This window comes from Malaclemys terrapin, chromosome 4 (assembly GCF_027887155.1).
Source record: "Malaclemys terrapin pileata isolate rMalTer1 chromosome 4, rMalTer1.hap1, whole genome shotgun sequence".
NCBI lineage: Eukaryota > Metazoa > Chordata > Testudines > Emydidae > Malaclemys > Malaclemys terrapin.
Window position 1 is genome coordinate 113,275,537 of NC_071508.1, and position 25,818 is coordinate 113,301,354.

General features: G+C 45.5%; 1 protein-coding gene across 2 annotated transcripts in view; it reads left to right on the top strand.

Annotated features, from left to right (window-relative positions):
• Nucleotides 1-486: 486 nt before the first annotated feature.
• Nucleotides 487-25,818, top strand: part of ADCK1 (aarF domain containing kinase 1) — a 129,955-nt gene continuing 104,623 nt past the window's right edge. The window contains exons 1-3 of one of the 2 annotated variants that reach the window (XM_054024700.1): nucleotides 487-634; nucleotides 7,743-7,879; nucleotides 15,011-15,094. In XM_054024700.1, the coding sequence (XP_053880675.1) occupies nucleotides 577-634; nucleotides 7,743-7,879; nucleotides 15,011-15,094 (279 nt within the window). In that variant the 5' untranslated portion in view covers nucleotides 487-576. Of the gene's footprint in view, nucleotides 635-7,742; nucleotides 7,880-15,010; nucleotides 15,095-19,937; nucleotides 19,972-25,818 lie in introns of those variants that run through there. The other variant, XM_054024701.1, reaches the window with a different exon arrangement.

Consider the following 25,818-nt stretch of genomic DNA (forward strand, 5'->3'; position numbering starts at 1 on the left):
ATTACCAAAATAATTGAAACTGGCATGATTATATTGTGCTATTTTGACAGATAAAATATGCAGAATTTTTAAATATTGTACACAGAAATTTTAGTTTTTTGGCACAGAAGTCCCGAAGAAGTAAATGGTGCACATATACATTTCAGATAGATACTAGCACTGAAATTGAGGATCATTCCCATCTATCTATGGCAGGGATCAGCAACCTTTGGCATGGGTGGGCCAAGGGATGTGTTGGCCGCCGCTTCCCGCAGGCCCCATTGGCCTGGAACGCGAACCGTGGTCAGTGGGAGCTGCGATCGGTCAAATTTCCACTGCTCATAGTTTATTGCTCCTGAACATATTCAGAATCTGGTCCATACAGAATCCAGGCTGACGAACAAGTGCTCGAGCCGGCCTCGCTCAGCAACAGTGCCCACGTGACAACTCTCCCCCCCCCCCCATCTCTTCAGTGAACTCGCCTAGGGCCCAACGCTTGTAGTTCTCTAGAGCTCTCCCCATCCTGGGGCCTACGGGGTTGTGACTAGCACAGGACTACAAGTTCCAGCATGCCGTGCGGGGGCGAGGCCGTACCATATGCGGGGAGGAGGTCTCTGTTTTCTCCGGGTAAAAGCATCGAGGTGCCGGGAAGCCGGTAAGTACGTGGACTGGCCCCCTTTAGCTGCTGCGGGGAGGATGGTCCCTGGAGCGAGAGAGGGGAAGGCCCCCTCACTGTCACCCGGAGAAGGGCGGGGAGGGGCTGCGCCTCGTGGAATTTAGAGTGTTGTGTAACTAATCAGGAGCCGGCCGGTTCGGAGGTGCCGGGCTGGGGCTAACACCCCCGAAACGCACAGTCGCCGGGCGGCGCGAGTCCGGCCCTGACTCCAACCCCCGATTCTCAGTCCCCCTGGCTCAGCCTCTGCCGCCATCTCCCCAGTGCCCTTGGCCCAGCCGCCTGCCCCCTTCGGACAGCCTCTACCCCCCACCCCTCCCGGACAGCCTCTACCCCAGCCTAGTTCTCCCGGTCATCTCCCGGTCCTCCACTCACACCCGCCCCGCGTGCCCCTCTCGGCACGGCCAACTTCCCTAAGCAGCCCCGCCTTCTCTCCGCCCCCAGCCCCACCACACTAGTTCCCACATCTACCAACCTCTGCTCTCCCCCCGTCCCCGCCTGATCGGCTCAGTTATCGTCTCCTCCCTGGCACTTGTTTGGAAGCAGGCGCCCTCATTGTAGGGTCGGTCTCAGAGCCTCTGTCTCATGTGTTTCACTGGGTCGCCCACCGTGTTACTCGCTGGAAAAAATGTAGTCTTCGGCCGTCCTGCTAAAAGCCAGACAAGAAGCGCAGGTGGCACAGAGACCCTGACCCCTGCAGCAGACTGCGAATAGGGGTTACCTCACAGCACGGCGCTTACCATTTTAATTACTGCCGGGTTGCCTGAGTTCTCCTTCCCTGGTAGTGTAGGGCACCGGAGAAGTTTATAATTCTCTGGACTCTTTCTTTTCACTGCTGTGAGGGTAACTGCTGGAGCTGTGATTGTGGCTGGAAGATCTAGGGGTCCTCATAAAGTGCCAGCCTCTGGTTTTCATTTCTGCATGTTGCTTATCTAAAAGCTGTGCCCTCCCACAGAGTTTAATTGAGTTGAGATTACAAATCAATGGCTGGATTTTCAGAAGTGTTCAGCACCTCAAGACTCATTGGCTTCATAGGCAGCTGCAGGTGCTCAGGACCTCTTGAAAGTCCAGTCACAAATAAACAATTTAAACCATATATAAGTTTAACATTTAGTCCTTTCGCTCATATTATTGCAAACACTGAAATGGTGTGAATAAACACTAGGTCCCCAGTCTGCATCTTGTTGAGGTCCGTAGTGACTGAAAGTCGTCGTCATCTGGTGGTTGTTTAATGGCCCATATGAAAATTGTCACAGGATGATGGGTGTCCGTCTAATTCTGAGGGGTTTCCACAAAACAAAACTCACCAGCGTCATTGGCTTTTTTGTTGCCTATCTCAGATGAGAGACCAAGGATTGCAGGGGTCAGAGACTTAATTCCCCCTTCATGTGTAGAAGTGATGTCTCTCTGGGGCAAGGCTCAGACACTTTGGTGAATAAACATGCCTTTGCTGCCTGTGCAGTATCTGTGTGCTGACTAATTGGAGACTGTCAGTCTCCAAGTCAATCCAGCAACTTTCACTAGTATGAAATTCAATGAAAAGAAAATGAACACAAAACAAAATGCGAAGATGCTAAATATTTTATTATTTATTTAGTTAGTTTATTATTGCAAGCAGGCTCATAGTTATTTCACACATACAATGCAGGATCTATAGTTACACAAGTCAAATGATTGAATATGGGAGTTCGGGTCAGTCTGGTTGTAAGTGACACACATGGTACTTAAGCTGCATCATGGACTAAGTCAAGTGAAAGTCAAAGAAGCCAGTTCATGTCTACAGAGGAAGAGCAGCAGGTGATTCATTAGCAAAGATCTTAATAATGAAAGGCAGTTACGTTGAGAGGCATATTTCACAGCTGACAGTGTCTTTAAGATACCCCTAGGGATTTTGCAATAGCTCATTTACATGGTAAAGACTCACTGACACATTATGGAAAACCTTGATTTACAATTGAGTCTGCCAATTCTATTTCTATATCTTACATTGGAGTTATTTTAGTCCCCTCTTTTTTATTACTAAGAGATATTAGCATGAAAACAGGATCTTTGTTGTTTAAGAGCTCAGCTGCTCCTGCTGTTTATTTCCCACCTAAAGTTGCCATCCTCTGCTTGTGACGTTCCAATTAGTGGGTATGGAAATAGCAGTGATGTCACAAACTGCAGAATATGGCTTCAGGTGGGAATAAGATGTGGGAACAGATGGACCTACATCCCTGTCTTCAGATAAATGTTCTTAATAATAAAAAAGGTAAGAAAACAAAACAGACAGAAGTGGTTTTTTTCTTTGTTAAAAGGAGACACTACCAAGTAATGTAGGCTTCAAATTTACCAAAAAATAGGACCAGAAATGTTATTAATTAAAACTATTTCATAAAATATTTTGGAAGTTGTGGAGAGCATGGGGCATTTCTATAATATTTCTATGAAAAGTGTATATGTCTCAGTTTATCTGTTTGATATTATTCTGCTTGACTGCAATAAGTTAAATCAAAGGAGATTGTTTTAAGGAGAAGCAAACAGGTGATGAAACAATGGCAGAGATAAAGATGCTTCTAAAGAGAATACCAAGGGTCCTTAAGGGAATCCTGGGGGAATCATTAATTGGGAAATGCCCACCTGCTTGGCTCCAACCAGGCTTGCAAGTTTATTTTTACCTGGCCTGAACCTACGATCAAAGGTACACTGGATGGGCTTTGATAAGGAAATGCTGAGAGAATGTGAGGGCCTGTCTTCAAGGGCATATTGGCTGGGTGGCAGTTACCTAAAACTTGCAAAGAAGGAAGGTTAAGTAAGATTCATGCCGTGTAGGCCTTTATTGTTTTAACCCGTTTCTGTTGACCGATAATGCTTTGTATTGAAAAGGATGAAGTGTTCCCTGCTATTTACAAAGACCCCAATATACAAAGGGATTTAGGCACCTAAATCCCAGATTTAGGTATTTAAATCCCAGTTTAGGCTCCACTGTAATCCACAAAACTCCTGTGAAATGCTATAGGTGTTGTCACCTAAGTTTTCAGGGTGAAAGTTCCCTAGGCACCTAAGTTGCTGTCTCTGAGCATGTACACTGCTGCCTCCCTCTAGGCAGCCTGATGCCTATCTCCTGCCTAAGCCCCAGAATGGTCCACAAATTGGGGGAAGATAGGCAGATGAATGCCTAACTCATGTGCGGGGCTTGATCTAGGAGGCATGCTTAAAGGTAGCCTATCGGATCTGGTCCCATGCAAAATCTGGCCCTGGGTGGAGGTCCTGGGCAAGATAATGGCGTGGCCGCTATGGAGCTCGATTAATAAAGAATTAAAGGAGGATAGTGTAATGAATGCCAAGCCACGTGCATTTATGGAAAATAGATCCTGTTAAACTAACTTGATATCTTTTATTTTTGAGGGTGTTATAAATTTGGTTGATAAAGGTAATAGTATATTACATCAACACTAAGACTTCCATAAGGTGTTTGATATGGTACCGTGCAGCATTTTGATTAAAAAACTAGAACAATGTAAAATTAGCATGACACACATTAAATGGATTAAAAACTGGCTAGCTGATATGTCTCAAAATGTAATTGTAAATGGGAAACCATCATTGAGTGGGTGGTCCTGCAGAGATCTGTTCTTGGCCTTGTACTGTTTAACATTTTTACCTGGAAGAAAGCATAAGATCATCATTGATAAAGTTTGCGGATGACGCAAAAATTGAGGGAGTGATAAATAATGAAGAGGACAGGTGGTTGTCTTTTTTTGTATGGCTTGGGTAGGTAGCAATGACTACAAATTTATATCTAGATTTGATAGCCAGCACATTGCCCTGGTGAATGTCCTTTAGGCCCCCAGCAAAAGGACGAAGGGGACACTTAGATATGATGTGCTCCATTGTTTGTGCCTGGTGACCACAGTTGCATACTTTGGTGAGAACAAGTCACTAATACAGAGTGATTTGGATCGCTTGGTAAGCTCAGTGCAAACAAACAATATGCATTTTAATATAGCTAAATGTGTATATATATACATCTAGGGACAAAGAATGTAGGCCATACTTACAGAATGGGGGACTCTATCCTGAGAAGCAGTGACTGTGAAAAAGATTTGGGTGTGGTGGTGGATAATCAGCTGAACATGAGGTCCCAATGCTATGCTGTGGCCAAAAGGGCTGATACAATCCTTGGATGCATAAACAGGGGAAGCTTGAGTAGGAGTGGAGAGTTGTTTTACCTCTGTATGTGGTGCTGGCATGGCTGCTGCTGGAATACTGTGTCCAGTTCTGGTGTCCACAATTGAAGAAGAATGTTGATAAATTGGAGATGGTTCAGAGATGAACCACCAGAAGGATGAAAGGATTAGAAAACATGACTCAAGAACTCAGTCTGTTTAGTGGAACAAAGAGAAGGTTAAGGGGATAACTTGATTACAGTCTGTAAGTTACTGCATGGGGAAGAAATATTTAATAATGAGCCGAGAAAGGTGTCACACAATCCAATGGCTGGAAGTTGAAGCTAGGGAAATTCAGTTTGGAGATAGGGCATAAATCTTTAACAGTGGGTACGTCTATACTTACCTCCGGGTTCGGCAGTAAGCAATCGCTCTTCTGAGATCGATTTATCGCATCTTGTCTAGATGCGATAAATCGATCCCGGAAGTGCTCGCCGTCGACACCGGTACTCCTGCTCCGCGAGAGGAGTACGCGGAATTGACGGGGACGCCTGCCTGCCGCATGTGGACCCGCGGTAAGTACCTTGTAGTTCGAATTAAGATACTTCGACTTCAGCTATGTTATTCACGTATCTTAGTTCGAACTGGGGGGTTAGTGTGGACCAGCCCAGTGAGAGTAATTAACCAATGGAACAATTTACCAAGCACTCAGCTGGGATTTGATTTCCCCCCTCTGTCTTTCTCTGTCTTCCCCTGCCACCTCCTTTGGCTGTTCTGTGTGGAGCAAGGAAGGTGCCTAACTCATCCCTCAAGAAACCATTTAGGTGCCTAACCACCTGTCTCCAGGTTCATGGATCACAGAGATAAGTGCCTAACTGTGTGAGAGGAACAGGGCTTAGCACACACCTCCGTTGTCAGCATCTCCCATTGGCTAGTTCAGATGGCTCCCCGCCTAGCATGCTTGCTTTTATGAATTTAATTCTAAGGCATCTAACTTTCTCCATTCATTATACAGGAAGCCTACATGCCTAACTCGGGCTTTGTGGATTGCAGGGTTGTTCTGTGACTTTTTTCTAGGTACCTGAAAGTTAGGCTCTGTGATGTTCAACATTGCAACTCCTAGATTGCTTTGTGTATCCAGGCCAAAGTTTCCAAGTTCCCGATTCATGCGGGAACCAAGCTAAACTGACTCTTCTGAAGGAGCTCCTCTGTGAAACAGGGATGCTGAAGTCTGGGATCCAGTCTAAGAGTGATAGTCATAGGACTCCCCTTCGAGTGAAGTAGAGCCCCAAGGCCTGCTATTAGGAAGAGCGCACTCACAAGCGATTGTAACTAGGTGCAAGGATCTGTGACAGAAGTAAAAAAGAAATGTGGATAATTTCTTTCATTTAATTGCTGGATATCTAAACCAGCAGCCTTAGGCTTTCTTAACTGGAGTGAAATTGATTAGAAACAGAAAATGAAACTGACCCTCCTAATTCCATTGCCAAAGATAAATGAAATATAAAAAGAAAAACTTCATCAATGGAATGAGGGGAAAAAAGTAAAGTGGATTTGTAAACACTTTCCAGGTTTGAATAATCAAAAGTGACATTTAATAAAGCAGGGAAGGACCATGTTAGAGGTAAGAGAGAATGTTAAAGAGTTTCTAACATATCATGAAATCCTTTGGGGAGGGGGAGGAAATCTAGTTAGAGCCTAGCATTAAAACAAAACTGAAATGCCTCAATTAATAATAATAGCACTTATACAGTACATGTTCAAAGCACTTTACAAACATAAGTAGTTAATACAGCCCTTTAAAGTAGGGAAACAGGTATATTATTGTTTCCCCCATTTTATAGGGAAACCGAGAGGGAGAAGTTAAGAGGTTTGCCCAAGATCATACGTTGAGCTAAAGGCAAAACGAGGACTAGGACTCTGGTATCACGACTACCAGTCTCATATTCTAACTATTGGACCATACTGCCTCAGGCGGGATCATAAATGATGAGAAGGCAGGTATCTTCCTGGCTTGTCGCTTTGACCAGGTCACCCCCTTCTTTGCCTCCTTCCACTGGCTCCCCTTTTCCACGGCATTAAGCACAAACTACTTGTTTTGACTTTAAGGCACTTCATGGCATGTCTCTACCCTACCATCTGTTAAGACATTGACCTCCACCCCTCCACGCAATCAATAATGACAGCCTTGCCTGTCCATTTGGAACATTTTCCAACAGGCATCTTTGTGCTTCCTACCATGGGAGGAGCTCCCTGTAAAAATCTGTAACTATCCTCCTTTAAATCCCCTTTTAAAACCTACTAAAGCCTACAAAACTCATGATAATGGCTAGGCAGCTGGTGTGCTGTGACTGCTGCTTATTACACTAATCATAACTGACTCACTGTTACCTTGTGCTCCTGCTGTTTGTTTTATGCTCCCGTTGTCTCTTGTTTTATACTTAGATTGTAAACCCTTTAGGGCTAGGGACGATCTTTTCATTATGTGTATGTACAGTGTCTAGCACAATGGAGCCCTGATCTTTGATTTGTGGCCTCTAGGCACTAGACAACTATTGTAATATAATAACGAGCTTGGAACGGAGCTCCTGGTGCACCTGCCTACTGATCACTATGAAACTAAAGTACAGCATTAGTGTTGAGTCAGTGGCAGAGCAGGGATTAAAACTTGGAAGATTTGTTTCCCACGGCCCCTGCTCTAAGCACTACACCACACTCTCTTCTCATAGCAAGAGATAGAAACCATGAGGCCTGTTCTAATAGAGTCCTCTGCTCTAACAGACCTTCACATGCTCACTTGACAGCTGATCAACCGAAAAATGAGTTCTGGAAGGAAGCACTTGGATGACTTTGAATTTTGGGCCAAGGCTGGCCTGAATTGTTCCTCATGTACTCCCTTCTTCCACTCAAGTGGTGATGGTTCCTGTTTTGTATCTCTGCAGTGGTCGCCAGCATGGCCAGAAGGGCCTTGAAATTTGTCTCTCTGGCAGCAGCCAGCTCTGGTTTCTACCTATACAGCAGCAAGTACCTGGATCCCAATGATTTTGGAGCTGTTCGGGTGGGCAGAGCCATTGCCACAGTAAGTTTCACCCTAGCAGGTTGTGTGAGGGTAGGGTGAGAGATTTACTGCCTGGGTTAGAAGGATCCTCAAGAAGGAACTGGAGTTCACAAGAGCTTGGTCCTGGCGCTGAGTTTACTGTATTGATATGTTTCAAATGCACGGTTGGCTCTGAGCTCCAGGAATTTGGGTTTTTCTCTGTTTTGTTATTTGTGTGGAGAAAAGAGGTTAAACATGTAGAAGGGCTAGAGGGTAATTTACAGTGAAGAGGGAGAGAGATTGTGACAATGAGTGAAAGTATAGCTTACTGGGGAATCTATCTGGACAGCCCTGTGGGGCCTACACCCACTTTGTTATGTCTCTTTACCCCACATCCCCTTCACCCACTTCTTATCCAGAACTCAGTCCTGGGCATCACCCCACTGCTTTTTCCAGTCATTTTGCGTTGAAGCTGCTCACCGCATCCTTGATGGTGGCTCCTTTTCTCCTACAGCAACCGCTCATTGAAAGGACCATGTTGTTGAATGAATACTGTGTTGGGACCCTGCCTGTAAACTTTGTCTTGGGGTCTTTAGTGGGAGGAATTTGGGGAGGGGAAGGTGTCTGAATGTGTTTGGGGGGGGATTATTGTCAGGGAAAGGGTAAAGTGGGAGAGGTGAGGCAGGAGATGCACGTGGGGGCAGCACACACACTGTTTCTAAAATAAATGCCGAAGAGCCCCACTAGTCCTGGATGAGTGTTACCTTCATTTCACCACAGATGTTGATCACAGCATTCAAAAACATGAGCATGGCAGCTGACAGCTAGACAGGTTGTAACCCCCTCCATGAGAGCCTTCACTGGAGAATCCTTTGGCAGCCCGATTTACAAGGTAGAGCAGAAACTGTGTAGGAGATCAGTCTGTCCTGCCCCTCTGTTGTGCCATACGTTTGTCGCTTCAGGCCAGGAGCTCCATCACTTACAAGCCCCTGGTGCTAAGCAGCTGTCAGCCTGCATCTTCTGCACTTTTTAAATGCTTCATTAGTGAGAATTACAAGGAGCGCCTCCTGAGTGCAGGACTGCAAGAAGCAGGTTCTGTAGCTGATCTCAGAATCCATTACCCTTTACACACGCAGGCTGGAAAAGTGCCTAGGCCAGAGCAGAAAGTGATGTGAGGAATGTCTGGGACCTGAGAGGGTGTTTGTTTTGAAAGTGTATGACAGAAACATAAACTGCCACCATCTTATTAAAAATAATACAAAGTATAGTACTTGGCACTTTATCATTTCAGTGTCCCAGACTAAGGAGTCAGTAGAGGAGGCTTTGGAACAAACTGATCAATTAAACAGTACTAAGTCACCAGGGCCAGATGGTATCCACCCAAGAGTTATGAAGGAACTCAAATATGAAATTGCAGAACTACTAAAGGTGGTATGTAACCTATCACTTAAATCAGGTTCTGTACTAGATGACTGGAGGATAGCTAATGTGACGCTGATTTTTAAAAAAGACTCCAGAGGTGATCTGGCAATTACAGGCTGGTAAGCCTAACTTCAGTACCAGGCAAATTGGTTGAAATTCTGTTCTTTACTATAGTTAGCAGACATATAGATGAACATGATTTGTTAGGGAAGAGTCAACATGGCTTTTATAAAGGAAAACAATATGTGGTCAAGGGTAATCCTGTGGATACAGTGTACTTGGAGTTTAGAAAGCCTTTGACAAGGTCCATCACCAGAGCTCTTAAGCAAAGTAAGCAGTCATAGGATAAGAGGGAAGGTCCTCTCATGGCTCAGTAACTGGTTAAAAGATAGGAAACAAAGGGTAGGAATAAATGTCAGTTTTCAGAATGTAGAGAGGTAAATGTGGTATCCCCCAGGGAAATGTACTGGCACCAGTGCTGTTCAACTTATTCATAAATGACCTGGAAAAAAGGGAGGTTGCAAAATTTGCAGATGACACAAAATTACTCATGATAGTTAAATCCAAAGCAGACTCTGAAGAGTTACAAAGGGATCTCACAAAATTGGATGACTGGGCAAAAAAATGGCAGATGAAATTCAGTGTTGATATATGCAGAGTAACGTGCATTGGAAAACATAATCCCAACTACACATACAAAATGATGGGGTCTAAATTAGCTGTTACCATTCAAGAAAGTGATCTTGGATTCACTGTCTGAAAATATCTGCTCAGTGTGCAGTGGCAGTCAAAAAAACTAACAGGATGTTAGGAACCATTAGGAAAAGGATAGATAACAAGATAGAAAATACCATAATGCCACTATATAAATCTATGGTATGCCCACACCTTGAATACTGCGTGCAGTTCTGGCCACCCCATCTCAAAAAAGGTATCTTAGAAATGGAAAAGGTACAGAGAAGGGCAACAAAAATGATTAAGGGTACGGAACAGCTTCTTTGTAAAGAGAGATTTAAAAGACTGGGACTTTTCAGCTTGGAAAAGAGACGGCTAAGGGGGGATATGACAGAGGTCTAAAAAATCATGAATGGTGTGGAGAAAGTGAATAAGGAAATGTTGTTACTCCTTCACATAACACAAGAACTAGGGGACACTCAATGAAATTAATAGGCAGCAGATTTAAAACAAACAACAGGAAGTTCTTCACACAACGCACAGTCAACTTGTAGAACTTGCCAGGGGATGTTGTGAAGGCCAAAAGTATAACTGGGTTAAAAAGAGAATTAGATAAGTTAATGAAAGCTAGGTCTATCAATGGCTATTAGCTAAGATGCTCTGGGATGCAATCCCATGTGCTGGGTGTCCGTAGCCTCTGATTGCGGGAAGCTGGGAGTGGATCAGCCTGTTTTGTTCATTCCCTTCAAAGCACCTGTCATTGGCCACTGTGGGAAGACAGGATACTGGGTTAGATAGACTATTGGTCTGACCCAATATGGCCGTTCTTATGTTCACTGTACAAACACCACTGACCAGCTGTACACCCCAGGGGAAACTGAGGTATAGAGAGGTGAAGTGACTTGCCTATGGCCACAGAGGGTGTCAGTGGCAGAGCTGTTAGAACTCAGCAGTCCATTGGTCTCAGGCTCAATCCACTACTAGACCATGTTGCCTCCACATATTACAGGGTTTTACAGCAGCAGCCGCAAACAATATCCCACAGAAAAATCTGCTGGTGGTCTCTAGCCCCTGTAAGTACTGGAGTACTCTTTTTTTAAAATATGGGGAATACTTTTTAAAATGGTTTATTTCTTCTAACATACACAAGGCCCCATATGGTCAGGTTGCTCCAGTGTGAGCTTCTGCCATGCTGTTGCACTAATAACCTCTGCCTTCCCAGCCCTAGCGACCTGCTCTTTATCAGGGTAAAAAGGGTTAACTTCTTCGTTTTCAAGTGTTTCTCCCCAACCATGAGGGATGGAGACTTCTTTAAAATGAGGGCTTAGATTCTATTGCAAACACGTGTCTCTGGGAGTGGGGGACCTCAATGTGGACTTATAATGCCTATCCCTTAATCCAGCCTGGGCAGACCCCTACTTAGCAGGTCAGTGGGCTCCCATAATTGTTTGTGATTTGGAGGGGAGGGGGGCTTCACTCATGGTAGTTGAACTTCAAAATGTTCAAAAGTTATATTCAGAGAAGTAACCAAAAGTCTGGATGCTTAACTCAAACTCTTGGGCCAAAGCCAGGCTGCAGCTAGGGGCACTGTCTCCAGGGACATATGCAGGCCAAATTCAGCAGCAACAGCTGTAAACATGAAAAAAAGACGTGGAGAGGGAAGACAACAAATCTGACCTGCCACTATATTCTCAAACCTCTGGCGAGTTTAAGTTTTGCTAGAGGTTTGCATCAGTTCTTAATTTATCCATGTGTATTCATCTGTCCTTGTTAAACTTCCTTGCTTATGTGGTTTGGGGGAAAACTCTTGCCTGAGCTCAGGTTTGGGGAATCGGGTTTTGCTCATGCTTGGTCAGTCTCTGAGGGCCCAGCAGAGAGAAAACACAGAGAGGCAGAAACACTGAGTGGGGACCTCCTCCCAGGAGGTGGGGAGATCAGTTGATAACTTGAGGGGAGTGGGAAGCCAGCAGCTGGATGACTCAAAGTGGAAGCTCCATCTTCTGAGAATTTTAAAACTAGACTCAACAAAAGGCTGGGAAATGCACTATGGGCACCAATCCTGCATTGTCATCAAGAGGGATTGGATGATCTCATAGGTCGTCTTATATCTATGAAGATCAGTTCCTGTGGAGCACAGAGTGCAAAGAACTAGTCTTTGATGAAAGTGGGGTGCTCTTAGGGGCCTGGATAGCAGCAAGTCAAAAAAACCCTCAAGTATCAGGGGGTAGCCGTGTTAGTCTGTATCTACAAAAACAACAAGGAGTCTGGTGGCACCTTAAAGACTAACAGATTTATTTGGGCATAAGCTTTCGTGGGTGAAAACCTCACTTCTTCAGATGCATCTGAGGTTTTCACCCATGAAAGCTTATGCCCAAATAAATCTATTAGTCTTTAAGGTGCCACCAGACTCCTTGTTGTTTTTAAAGAAAACCTCTGCATTCTGGATAGCATTAGAAATCTGACGTAGCTGCTTTGTTTGCCCTCTGCCTCTTTCAGGGTCTAACACTGGCTCTGCCTTTTCAGAAAGCATCAAGTTAACATCCTATGTCTTAGCTGAAGTGCATCTCAGACACTTTTGGGGATTTAGCAATGTCAGAGTTGCCGATCAGAATCATCGTAATACTAATTTGTTGTTCAAGATTACGATGTAATTAGTAACTGCTTAATTAAATTTCCTCTTCCTCGGTAATGCAGGGCAATCTGTTAGCTGGTTCTTTTCAAGTCGGAAGTGATAATTACCATCATGGACAAGAGATAACATACGAACCAACCCAAACCTTCACCCAAAGCTGATCCAAAGGTCCCCCTGTTCCAAAGCTATTTTTTGATGTTGGAAAATGCTTGGTAAAGTCTTTCTCCAAATAGTTCTTCATGTATCTCTGCAGCTCCTGGCTTCAGCAGGGACAGGAAGGGCTGAAAAATCACAAGAAAAGGCTTCTCCTAACAGGTTTCTAACTTCAAAACCGGGAAATATCAGAAACCTCTGTCCAAAAAGAAAAGAGCAAAACCCTTGTTTGTATCTGATTCCCCACCTCACCCCAGAGCACAGAGCTTTGGACAGAGGTTTGTCTGAATCCTCCACAGTTTGCCCATTGCTCATTTCTAGTGACTCTCTTTCTAACGCAGAAATGCCATTGTCTCCTTTGTCTCCAGAGAGTTGGGCTTGTGGACATGTTAGCTGTACTTTGTGTAAAGGGGCCCATCAAGTTTTACACTGGTGCTGGGCATTCATCCCACCACAGAATCAAATGCCCCGTAAGTTTTGAGATGTTTGGAAATCTGATTCCAGATCTGTTTTTTTTGCAAATGGCTCCTGTCATTACAAAGGGTGGTAGTGGGGATTGAAATCCAGATGGGAATTTTTATCACAAATGCTACAATTAGACTCATAGATTTTAAGACCAGAAGGGAACGTGATGATCATCTAGTCTGATCTGCACATCGCAGGCCACAGAACCTCATGCACCCACTCCTGTAATAGACACACAACCTCTGGCTGAGTTATTGAAATCCTCAAATCATGAGTAAAAGACTTCCAGTTACAGAGAATCTGCTATTAACTGGTTCATAACAGCAAGTGACCCATGCTCAATGCTGTAAAAACTTCGTGAAATTGTTCTGAATATTTCCATCTCCATTCCTGCCCTTCCTGACTGTGGAGAGAGAGAGAAACTTTAGGCCTAGGATAAAATTTTCAAAAGCATCTAAGTCCCATTTCCAAACGTGAACTAGGCTCTTCAGAGCCTAACTCCCCATTGGTTTTAATGAAACTTAGGCACTGAGGAGTGTAAGTCTGTCTTGGACTTAGGCCCATCAGTCACTTAGGCACTTGAAAAGGGTTACCTTGTCTACATTACAACTTTTAACCTAGTGTATAACCAGTTGCCTGGTCAACTCCAAACATGGTTTGTATCCACTCACTCACATTGTTAACAGGGTTAATAACTAGGATAGCTAAGAGTGTTTCACCCTTGCCAGTAGCTTGGCTACATGGTTGTCTTCCTTAACCAGGTCAGAACATTGTTCGTTTGCATGTAGTTGGATCCCCATGTTATATCTTTGTAACCAGGTTGTCTGGTTCTCTCTGTGCACTGGACATCCCAGAAAGCATTGCCCCTTGCGCTGCTCTGCATGCATATCTTTTGGCCACTCTCTCCCCAGCTGAGGCCAGGAGGAAGGGCTAGCTGCCCAGGTTTTCCCAGCACTCATTGATATGAATATGGATGGGCAGTGTAGTAGGTGTGAGTACAATGGTAGAAAAGCTGCTACCTGGATACAAACTGAATTGTGTGATTTGTAACCAGTGAAGGTGACTGTAAATGCTAATCGGTTACCAAACCACAGGAGTAGTTGTGATGTGGATGGGTGTTAGTCTGACCTCTACTGTACCATCCCTTGAGTAATAGCTTAGACATCACAATTTGACACCATGGCAGCTATTCTGACATTGCCAATCCTGGATTTGGCTGCAGGGATTGGGTAGGAGGAAAAGGGAAAGACTCCCGTTCACATGCAAGCCTCAGGCTGTTTCTAGTTAGTTTCACATTCTGCTCGTCATATATGGTGGGCCTGGCTTGCGGATAAGGCACATGATTGGGTATCAAGGCTTCTTTCAGTTCTGTTCCCGGCTCTGCAATTGACTCGCTGTGTGACACTGGGCAAGTCACTTCCCTACTATGTCCTTTTGATTTTCCCCATCTGGACAATGGACATTATCCTGACCTATCTCCCAGGGGGGTTGGGATATTTAATTAATTCATTAATACCTGTAAAGTGCTTTGATGGCCTGGAATAGAAGGTGCTCTAGAAGTACAGAGTCTTACTTATTTTTAATAGCGCCATGTTACTGAGTTTCCTGCCCTGCAGGGAAGTTTTCCATAAGTGTAAACCACTGATTTTCATTGACATGAATATTTTTATTTGTATTACTTTTTGTTCCTTGTGACCCTTTTATTTTAAACTAAAATTAAATTTAGGGCCTAAAGCTAAATCGAAAGAGTCCCTTTAATAAAAGCTTTGTTGGCTTGATCAGAGATTATTGCAGAGTCTTCATACTGTTTCTGGCTTGGTTTTCAGACAGCTGTTATCACCTATGACTACCTCACTGCTCTCCGGAGTGTCCCGTATGGATCACAGGAGTATGCCTACCTCAAATCACAGGTAACATCACCATAGCACAGGGCTCTGTCCCCCAGAGGCTTGGCAAGCAAAGAGAGCTCTACCAAAGGCAATGCACTCCACCAAGCTACTTCCTTAGTCAGTCAGCCACTGGGATGAAAGCAGGTTCGATTCCCACTTCAGGCTCCTTGCTGCTTAGACTGAAGTGGAGCACCACTGAGCTGCTGGGGGAGTGGGAAGGCAGGTGGCCTTGTGTTGCTTAGCAACAGCAAGACAGTCTTGTCTCTGTCCTGCTTGGCCAGTTAGTTGGTGGGGGCTGTAACACAAGGTTTGAGTGAATTGAAATGGGGCAGATATGGTGGATGAGTGGTGAATCCTCTGGGATCAGTCAGGGCTGCAGAGCATCCCTGAAGAAATAGAGAAGTAATTGGGCAATCTAAGGGACTCTTCGCTGCCAGGCTTTCTGTCACTGTGTTCTGATGTAACTAATTAATATGAATAAAAATAGCATCTGTAGTGACAGGAACGAAGATTATAAATTACAACATCTCTGCCAAGGCCTTTCAAACTTGCCCTGCAGATCTCTTGTTTTTCAGTTCTGGGCCCTCCCCACCTGCACTGCCAGTGTCCTTCAATCCTGACCCACAGATCCTTGTTTTTCAGTTCTGTCCCTGCCCTGCAGCCCCTCTGCTGTACTAGTCCTGGGGCCTCTTCAGAGTAGAGAATATGGATTGTGCTGATCTATGCCATATTAGGCAGTAATTTTGCAATAGGACTACCAAGGCTGTTTAATTTTTCACCTAACACATCTAGGAGTTAGACTCCGGTGTCCTGAGGTGAAGAACTAGTGGATTGGGCCACCCATCCCCCTACTGCCACCACCAGTGCACCACACAGCCCTTCTTAGTATTTAGTAACATATACTTGGCTTTAATTAATGCAAAGTGCTTAGAAGTGTCTTGCAGAGCAGCCTGCCTAGGGTTGCTCTCACCTTCCCCTTCGACTAAAGAAATAGTGTTGTAGCTCTTCTAATCACAGGTGGGTGTCACTGATGCACTTGAAGAAACTGGTGGTAGATGCCAAAGTGACAAACTTGGGAGTTTGGAGCTTTCTCTCTCCGTCTGCCCGTGTCTCTCCCATCTCCATAACTCTCCAGTAGCCCTGAGGACTATGGCTTTCACTCTTGGATGCTGGGTCCAATCCAGCACTGGTTGATAGTGAGTGAAAATCACGACCTTCTGGTAGCTGTCCATTAGTCTATGTGAATAGAGGTGGTGGGTTCTCAGTCCAGTTCCTAGTGGACAGGTGTGCACAGCACATGACCTGCCATCATAATCAACTGCCCCCCGCATTGGCAACTTCAGAGTAGTGGCCAAGGACTGAGTGGGAGACTGAACTCTCCTAGAGTTGATCAGGCCTGTGAGCAGTGTGGTGGGAGGAAACTTGCTCTGCCGCTGCCTAAGTTGTAGCTGTTGGCTCAGAAGCCTCCAGATTCCAGGCTTGTCAATTTGGCACCTTCCCCAGCATTAGAAGTGTTTTAAAAAGACTGTACCTTTGAAACCTGAGTCTGCAGAAGGGCTGAGTTGTAGCTGCTCTAAGAGAAGCTGAGGTGGTGGAGTTGCCGATGCTGCAGACTGCTTGTAGTTTGACAGCTGTTCCCAGCAGCCCTTGCAAAACTCCGACCTTTTGCCGTGTGTCTCCATGGCCTCATTAACCTCTGTCATGCTGCTTCTGATGGTTTGCCGATTTGTGCTCTGGGCATCAGAAAAGGGCCCTGTTCACTAGAGCTGTGCTGTGCTCTCCCCACTTGGCAGCCAAGACTAGCTGAGTCGGCACTTGTGCCTTGGCAGAGCGAGTCAGTGCGATGCAAGAGGGCTTAGCACCATGGCCTGCATTTTCTTCAAGTCTTAGGCTGCTGAGAGGGGAAAGCCAGGGATATGGAGGCTGTGAAGCAAATTCAGCCATAGCATGAGCAGGTGAAACTCCTTCAGTGAGCGTAGTATCCTGGCTTGTCTTGCTGTTGGGGGAGTATTATGGAGAGGAGCGTTTTAGCTGAAAATAACTAGGAATGTGGCCTTCTAGCAACGCTCTTGGGATGGCTGAGCTAGCAAAGTGTCAGATATGCAGAAGACAATGACCCTGCAGTGGGACTGGGGAATGGCATACAGAGCCCTTTGTTTTTAGGGCACTGGTCCCAGTCCAGCCCCAGGTGGGTAGTAACTGAAAGCCTTTACTACCTGAAAGCTATTCAGTGGTCTCTGTGGGCTGTGTTTGTTGGGTTTCTGTCTGGTGCCTCATGGATAAGTCATCAGAAAATCCACCATCAGACCTGGCACTAATTGGTCCCTTGTTGGCCATCAGCAGTGGCCAAGAGAGACTGCATTGCCCTCTCAGCCTGAGGGTGAGTCCCTCCAGGTCAGGGGCATGGTGCACTGGCAGGTGGCAGTATGTGTTTGAGGGACACCAGCCCTGGGGGTTGCCCATGTTACACCTGTTCGGTGGATAAACAGAGGTCTTCAGGGCTCTCAATCTGGCACCGACATCTCCTATCTTGTCAGCCTCCCCACCCCACCTTTTACTCCAGCAGTGATGCCAGCCTCAACCCCCTGTTTCTGTGCTGCTCCCGTGACTATTTTTGTGTTTCATCATCCAGGCCTGGCCTGATCTAAACGGCCATTACCACCTTCTGCCTCCCATCCCTCATCAAGGCCCACATCAGCTAACAAAGCTACAAGAAACTAGCCAACTTACAACGGCCCAATAGAGAGTGACTTGGGAATAGCTGGCATTTATTTTAAAATATTGTGTATATATTCTGACTGGCTGTTTTCTCCCATGTCTTCTGCCCTTTGTATGCTGCTCACTCGCTTAGCCTGCCAACTCCATGGGGCAGGGACTGTGTCTGCTTGCGAGTGTAGACTGTATACAGCACTTTGTGGGTGCTACTGGAATACAAAGAACACGATGCTCGCTCTGTAATAATAATTTCTATTAAGCAGCTAAACAGGAGACCCTGAATAACCCATTGTTTCAGTCGAGAGATAGGAAACCTCAGTGGCAGCACCAGTTCCTGAGCCTGTTGGGGCCAAACAGGGACATAGTCATTAGGAAACAATTAAATACAAAGCAGATTAAGAAAGAAACAGGTTCCCTGGGGACTCATAGCGAGGTTCTCACTTAGCTCCAAGGAAACCTCTTCAATCTCACTCTCTTTTTCTGTCCCTCATGGGCCACTTTTGATGCTAATGTTCTCAGCCAGGCAGTTCTCAGCACCTCTTTATGATCAGCAAATTGGGGGAGTATTTACTACTTCCTGTGAGACAACAGTGTGAGCTGGGATGTAGCCACGTCTCTCTGAGATCTGTAAACCTCAGCTTGATGCTCTCACTTTTCTTTCCCTTTCCCCTCCCTTGTTCCAGCCAGGAGGTGTGGGGAGCTACTTCTCTGCTAGTACTCCATGTCCTTTCCCAGCAACCAAGTGAGATAAGAGCCCTATCCTTGCCACTCCTTCTGCTGATACTTATAGCTGTCAGTATCAGGAGTGAAACTGGCATAAGCCCTGTAAGTTTCACACCTGCCAGAGCAACCTTTCCAATCTATATTGGTGGCTTGGCAAGCAGGGTAACCCTAATCTTCAGTTTGCAGGGAGGAATCTCATGGCACTCTTGGCACTTTCTTCAGTTGCTGCTAATGCCAGTAAGTGCTGATCCAGTCATGTTGCAGTCATCTGTGGCCATGTTTAGCTCTGGAGACACTGGATACTTAGTAGGATGTATATGTATGTCCAGTGTCAGGAGCATCCCAGGAGATCAGTACTTTCACAGGTTTATGATATGGTCCTGATCATTCCTGCTAGTTGCTTAACTTGTTGTTGGTGGGACACATGCTAAGGTGGGCATTGCCTCTTGCTCATGCCCTCATGTGTAATTCAGATCACAGGAGAGATGAGGGATGTCAGCTCAGCCACCTTTGTCAGGTTGGAGATTTCTTACCTGATGTCTTCCTTCCTTCTCTGAATTGTGACATTTCTTCAGGTTCCCTCTCCTTCTGGGAAAACACAGCCTCTCCTTCTGGGAAAACACAGCCTCTCCGTAATGTCCCTGTCTCTCTAATCTCTCTTTTACCTACCCTGGGGCATTTTGAACGTGCTTATCACAATAGCATCTGGGTGCCACTGTTGACACTTCATAAATGGATGTTGTTGTCTTTCTGAAGGTGTCACAAAGCACAAAGTTTGTTTCATGGCTGCATCATAGTGTGGTGGTGGTAGCAATTAGGTGTGTGCCATCTTGCCCATTGGTACAGAAATGCTGCATGCTCGATGTGACACCCTGGCACCTCCTTATTCACAACAGTCATGTAATTAGGATATGTTTTGTACCAAGTGTGCCTTGGGAAGTATCATTCTAAAAGTCTTGATCTGCTAGACATTAATATCTCATTGGTGTGTATGTACTATTGTTGTATGTGAAGTTATGAAGTTTGGCTATGTATGTGTTACTGAAACATGTTGTGAGGTTGAAAACACCACAAGCAGCCTTTCAGGTACAACAGTAAAAAGGCCGAACAATGTTAATGGCTTATTGAGGAAATGCACACAAGCACAAGGATTACCCCAGGAACTGTGTACAGTAAAAACCTCTCACTGCACAATGGGAACTGTTTGACTCAGGTCACAGCAAAAGAGCTTTCCAGCAAGTGGGAAGAAGATATAAAAGGGGGAAATGACATCTTGATGGTACCTCACTCTCCCTACAACAAAACACCTGGAAACACCTGAGGAAAAAAGACTGAACTGGGGAAGTGATGGTCCCAGGCGAAAGGGATTTCTCGCCTATGTATGAAAACCTGGGAAACCCCAGCTGCAAAGCAAAGGCAGCTTGTGCCTTAAGAATCTGCCAGCCTGCTTATCATTCAGGGTGAGAATTTGCTAATTCATATCTTACCTATCTCGTATGTTAAGATCAGTTTGCGTTTTTTGTTTATTTTCTAGGTAATCTGCTTTGATCTGTTTGCTATCACTTATAATCACTTAAAATCTATCTTTTTGTAGTTAATAAACTTATTTTATGTTTTAATCCAAACCAGCACACGTTTGACTAAGGTGTCTGAGGAAATCTCAGCTTCGTTATCACAAGTGTGCATGTCCTCTTCACATTGAGGGAGTGGCGGACTGAGTATTAAACCCATATACTGGCCAGATTTGATCAGGGCAGGATGGTACTGCTCTGGGGTCCTATGTTGTGAGGCTAGTGGTTAGAGAGCCTGCATGTAACCGCAGCTGGGTGTGTCTCTACCTGTGTGAATGCTGGTGAAAGTGCAAGCTTGGAGGGCTTTGCAGCTTGTCACAGCAGCACAGTGTGAAAGGGAGCCCAGGCTGGTGGGTCAGAGGGCTTAGTGGTACCCCAGTTCCAGGTGGCACCCCAGCGAGAACCCATCACAGTCAACAGGCTTAAATAGGACAAAAATTGCATGATGCATCAGTTTAGTGTAAAATGTAGGTCCTGAGGACATGGATGTCATCATATGTTAATAGGGAGGTAGTGGAAGATGAGGAGGGAAGGAATCTGCACTAAGGAAGTCTCCGGACATATTTAGAATCTGTCCATGAATTAACTTTGTTGGCTTCAGAATTGCTTTGTCAGGGAAAAATCATTCGGGAAGGTTAATTACCTTTGAGAGCAGAATTGGGATGATCTCCTCAGTCAAGCTGCTGGTTATTGGACCTGGGCAATTAGTTGGAAGCTTCCACCTTCTGCTGCCACTATATGAAATACAGAGCTCTTGCTCTTGGGAGGCTATTCCTGGAAGCTGTAGTATTTGTCTCTTAAATGAGTGAGGCATTTATAAAGAGGACATTGGCATTTGATGTAGTGGCCAGATTTCCGGAGCCTCCTGTCTCTGGAAGGAAGAGGGAAGTGTGTGTAAAGATGGCTTAAGACTTGCAGATGATTCAGGCTGGAGAAGGAGCCTATGTCTATGCTAATTTCTCGTGATTCTATATATAACAGTTTGAAGTTTAAAGACTGAAGCTTTGCTTGCACCTGCTAAGGGACGTTCCAAGGAGCTCTCCATGGTGCTGCTCCAGAACAGCTCTGTTAGGGAATATATGATGCACCATCCCCTCGCAGCTTCATGAGCATAAGATCCTCCCACAGATATCCCCTGCCGGTGTGTCTCCTCTATGAGCTGAAGGTACCCTCTCTATGGTGTGAGGTGAGCTGAGTCTCTGTGGCCCATGTCAGCTGATGAGAAGGGAGTTGGTGTGGCCATGTGAGAACATTACAAAAAAACCCTCTGTTTGTGGTGAACTGATCTGCGAACCTCAAATTAATTTCCCATGAGACCAAACTGCCTTTAGATGGTGAACTGGCTTGTAACCAGTGACAGAGAGGGCAAAAAGCATCATGTCCCATCCCCAACATCCTAAGCCAGCCAGTTGCCATATTTTGTGCTCCCTATTATGTCTCTTCTTCATCATCAGTGAGTGCTGTCTCATGGCCAGCTCCTATGTAGAATGGCCAGGTGGTGGTTTGGGGACTGTGTGGGTGTGAGTGCTACAGTCTAGTGAACCACCTGTCAACGTGGGAAACATTAAAACTGAAAATGTAACAGATAAAATAAATCCTATAATAAGATACTCCTCCCCTGCTTTCAGTCCCATCAATGGACTTGCCCATTTGTGAGTGTTACTTTGGTCTTGAACTCTGAAGCGCTAGAGATATTAAGCCAATCAGGTTGTGGGCTTAGCTGAACGTTGTTACCCACTTCAAGGTGTTTTGTTCAGAGAAAAGGTCTGTTCCATTGTCACTTCCTGGGAGGAGAGGAGGAAGGTGAGAGGCAGTAAATGACACCTCATTTAGTCTCAACTTGACTTCCTGCACCTTCATGTCTGAAATGGTCACTGGACATCTGTTCCAGCAGTAGGAACCTAGCAGCAAGTTGTGAACATGTCACTCACACACTGGATCATTCCGCCAGCTGAAACTGTCTGATTTGTTGATTATCTGCAGGCTCCTTTGTGATTGTGTCTCTCTCTTTCCCCTATACCCTCATGGTAACAAAAAGGCTGTGTCTCACATGCGTTCTTGCTTCTTGCCTCCAGGTGGGGCTGTTCCTTCACTGTTCAGTTACAGACTGTTGGTAGCTTTGTTTCCTTACAGCTTCTTAAAGGTAAAAAATAGCCAGAGGAAATTTGAGGAACATCTAGCCAAATGTAGGAATGGAAGCACTAAGACATTCTTAAAGCACAAGCTGCAGAAAGTCTGTAGGTGAGTCCATGAACCTTTTGTAACTCCTGCATGTAAAGGGAGCAATCAGAGTGAAGAAAGAGGTGTTTATTATTACTGTTGTTTTTGTATTTTGACAGCACCTAGAGACCTCATCTGAGATAAGGATCCCATTGTACTAGGTGATGTACACACATTGAGAGATGGTTCCTGCCTAAATGCCTGAAAAAGACCACAGTTGAGATTTGTTTCTTTACCTTGTTTTTTACCCCAGAGGAGGAGGGTGCAAATACATATTCTGGTTTATTCAAGGAGTGACTGTCAAAGATAGGGGCATCAAAAACAAGACAGATGATGGAACTACCTGAGAAATTAAATTGCAGTCAGTGACTAAGGGCCTGTTCCACTGACATCTGTGGGCTTTGGATAAGGCCCCAGGAACAGATGGCATCCATCTGAGGACCCAAATGGCTGAACTCCTGGCAGCTTGTGTGGCTTATTTGAAAGCAGTTATTAAAACAAAAGACCCAGAGGGTGGCCAGTGGTATATCCATCTATTGGTGTATTTGGTCTTTGCAGCTACCTGCTGGGCCCTCTACTGTCCTATGACACCCTTCTCCATGAAGCAGCAAGCTCTGAGGAAAAGAGCAGCAAACATGGGTCCTCCAAGCATACCTAGAGTGGACTTTCCAGAGCAGCCATTTTGGAAACCAGAGCCCCGGTTGTCCAAAGGCTAGAAGCGTTAGCAACGGTCAATCATGGCCCTGCTGGCTCAGGTAAAAAGATCTGCCTGGCCTTAGCAGGTCAGTTCCTGCCTGGGAGCAGAGGAGTGAAAATGGGTGGTGCTCTCAGGCCAAAGGAGCCTGGCAGGTAGCCAGAGTTTATGGCTAACTGAACTTACACTGAGATTGAAAAGGGAGAAGGGCCTGAGGATGTTGGTCTGTGGAGGGGCTAGAGACAAAAGGGTCCATCAGGAAGAGGCCCAGTGAGTTAGCAGCAAAGGATTGAGGTGAGCAGCATGTGGCTGCTGTTTATAGGGTCCTTGGGTTGGAACCCGGAGTAGTGAGTGGGTCTGGGTTCCCCCACCATCACAGGAAAAGTGGCATAAACTGGAAAAGGGAGCAGGCCTTATTTGGAAGCCCAAACAAAGGGCTGAATTTAAAGGGCCCAGAGCTGAGGCTGAAGACCCTACCAAGGGCAAAGGGACTGTTTGTATTGGACTCTTTAGACCCCTGGTAGGGGTTCACTTTGACCTCTGTGACTTGGCCTGAAGGCCAAGCCACTGAAGACCCACCAAAGTCAGCTGGCAACCTGCAGGAGCACTGGGGGGGAGAAAAGGACTGTGGTACTGCATGCCGTTGCTCAGAGGCGCTCAGGAGGTGAGGGCCCATTTACACCATCTTAAAACTAGAAACTAAAGTTGGCTTGAGAATTGTAAACCCAAGAGTTTTACTTCAGGCTGAGAACAATAGCTAAGAGAATCATAAAGATTGCTGGGGCAAATCAGTGCTGGTAAGGATAAGTCATGCTTCTCAAGCCTGTTTTCTTTTTTTATCTTGAGTTCATAAAAATGTACCTGTCCTGAACTCAGTGTATGCTCCAAATGCTACCAATGTCAGCTTGCAATAATAACTCTCCACTAAAATCTGTAGACCCCACTTCCAACACCCCTCCACCCAAAGAAAAGCTTGAGAAGACAGATAGGCCTTGGAACATACCCTGATGGTCAGCAAAGTTGAGATTTGTCAGAGTAATAGGGGAAACAACTTACAGATTCAAGGGTCCTGAATTGAGACCACCCACCTGCTCCTGACATTGAAACCTAGAGACTGTTGCCTTGAATGTTCCAGCTGACCTGAAGCACAAAGAGAAAGGTGGGTCTCTTAGCTGTGCAGGACCCAAACCTTAAAAGACTCCATCAGCTACATCCAGCACCTTGAGTTGCAAAGCAAAAGTCAGTCTCCTTGTCAGCTGAGGATGAAGGAGAACCCTGCTGGTCAGTGCTGTTCTCTGGATGTCCTGAAGCGGCAGAGGATGAAAAAAATCTCCTATGATTGTGTGACTTATTAACAAGGGTGGGTGAGCCTTCTCAGATATCCCTTCTGCCTACCCACAGCATCTCCTCCAGAGGTGAGCATCTTTGAAAGAGTTAAAGGGGAACCAATGGCCCTCATTCCTTTAGATTTTCTAAAGGCTTTTGATAAATGTGCCACTGCTCAATATATTTAATAACCATCTGGAAAAGGAGGCAAAGTGACAAAATGATTTACCTTAGTCAGGACTAGGGAGGCCTATGAAGACTTAAAGACAATGAGGGAATTGATCAACCTGATGCCAGGTTAAAATCACTGTAGATAAGAGACAGGTTGTGCACATTGGAAAGGTCCAGTTAAGCTGTTTGTGCACACATTGGGCTCTCAGGAAAAAGCACTGACTACCCAAATGCCACTAAGAAGGTGGGAGTGGCCAGAAAAACAGGGAGGAGAGGTAAATTATGCTGGATGTCAGAGGCTTTTGATAATGACTATGGTTGATGGTGACGTGGCAGGCACCATGTAGTGAAGTTTCCAGATCTGGCTCAATCTTGCAGATCCAAGAATCTCTAGGACAGCCCTTGATTGGTGCCAGGTAAGGCCAGAGTATGTACCCCTTTGTGTGTCCATGGAGAGTTTGAGAGCATGGTGTGCTGAGGTGTTTTTGTCCATCCTGGGGACGAGGCTTACAAACATTCAGTGCTACCTTTGAATATAATGTGTGATTGAAGGAAGGCCAGACCTCTGTGAGACTGGCATTGCACACAAAGTCAAACCACTCTGTGCTCAGGATTTGGCACTGAGATGATGTCCCCTGGATAATGGGGATGTATAAATGCTGGAGAAAAGGCTGGCATTGGATATTGGGGATATTCTGAGTACCAGGGTCCAGGCTAGCATTGGATATCAGGGATAAATGCTGTAGACTTGCTGTGCTAAACCAGTGACCTTATCAGATTCTCCCCAAAGTGCGTATGATAAAGGAATATGCTGGAGGGTAACACACAATTATCTTACCTGTCAAACCAGTGTCTTCATTTAGCCTGTTATGTCAGTGCCCAGGGAATAGCTGTAATGGGCAGTGACTTACAGACACTTCTCCGAGGTTGGCATGAATGTTGAAGGCGTCTTAGTGGGTCCTAGACAGGCGCTGGGGGCTAATGTGGGAGCCACGTTGTTTGCACACTTGAGCGAAAGGCCTGTCCCGAGAGAAATCATCTTCATTTCCATCCATTGAGCACCACGGGGTGGGGAGGGATTTTGTCTGTGCCAGGCAGAGTGAGACGGGGGCTAGGATGAAGGAATCTGTGCTTCTCTGAGCTACAGCAGCTGCTGACTTAGTTCAGGGACAAAACAAAATGGAGCGTTCACGACCAGCTGTGGTGACCCCTTTTAATGAATAAGGGAATTGTTTGGGTGACCGGTCTAGAAAGGTGTTGGTGTAAGTAAGTGTGTGCGCATGTGAGCATCTGGACAAATGCTTGTGTATCTTTGTACACGTCTC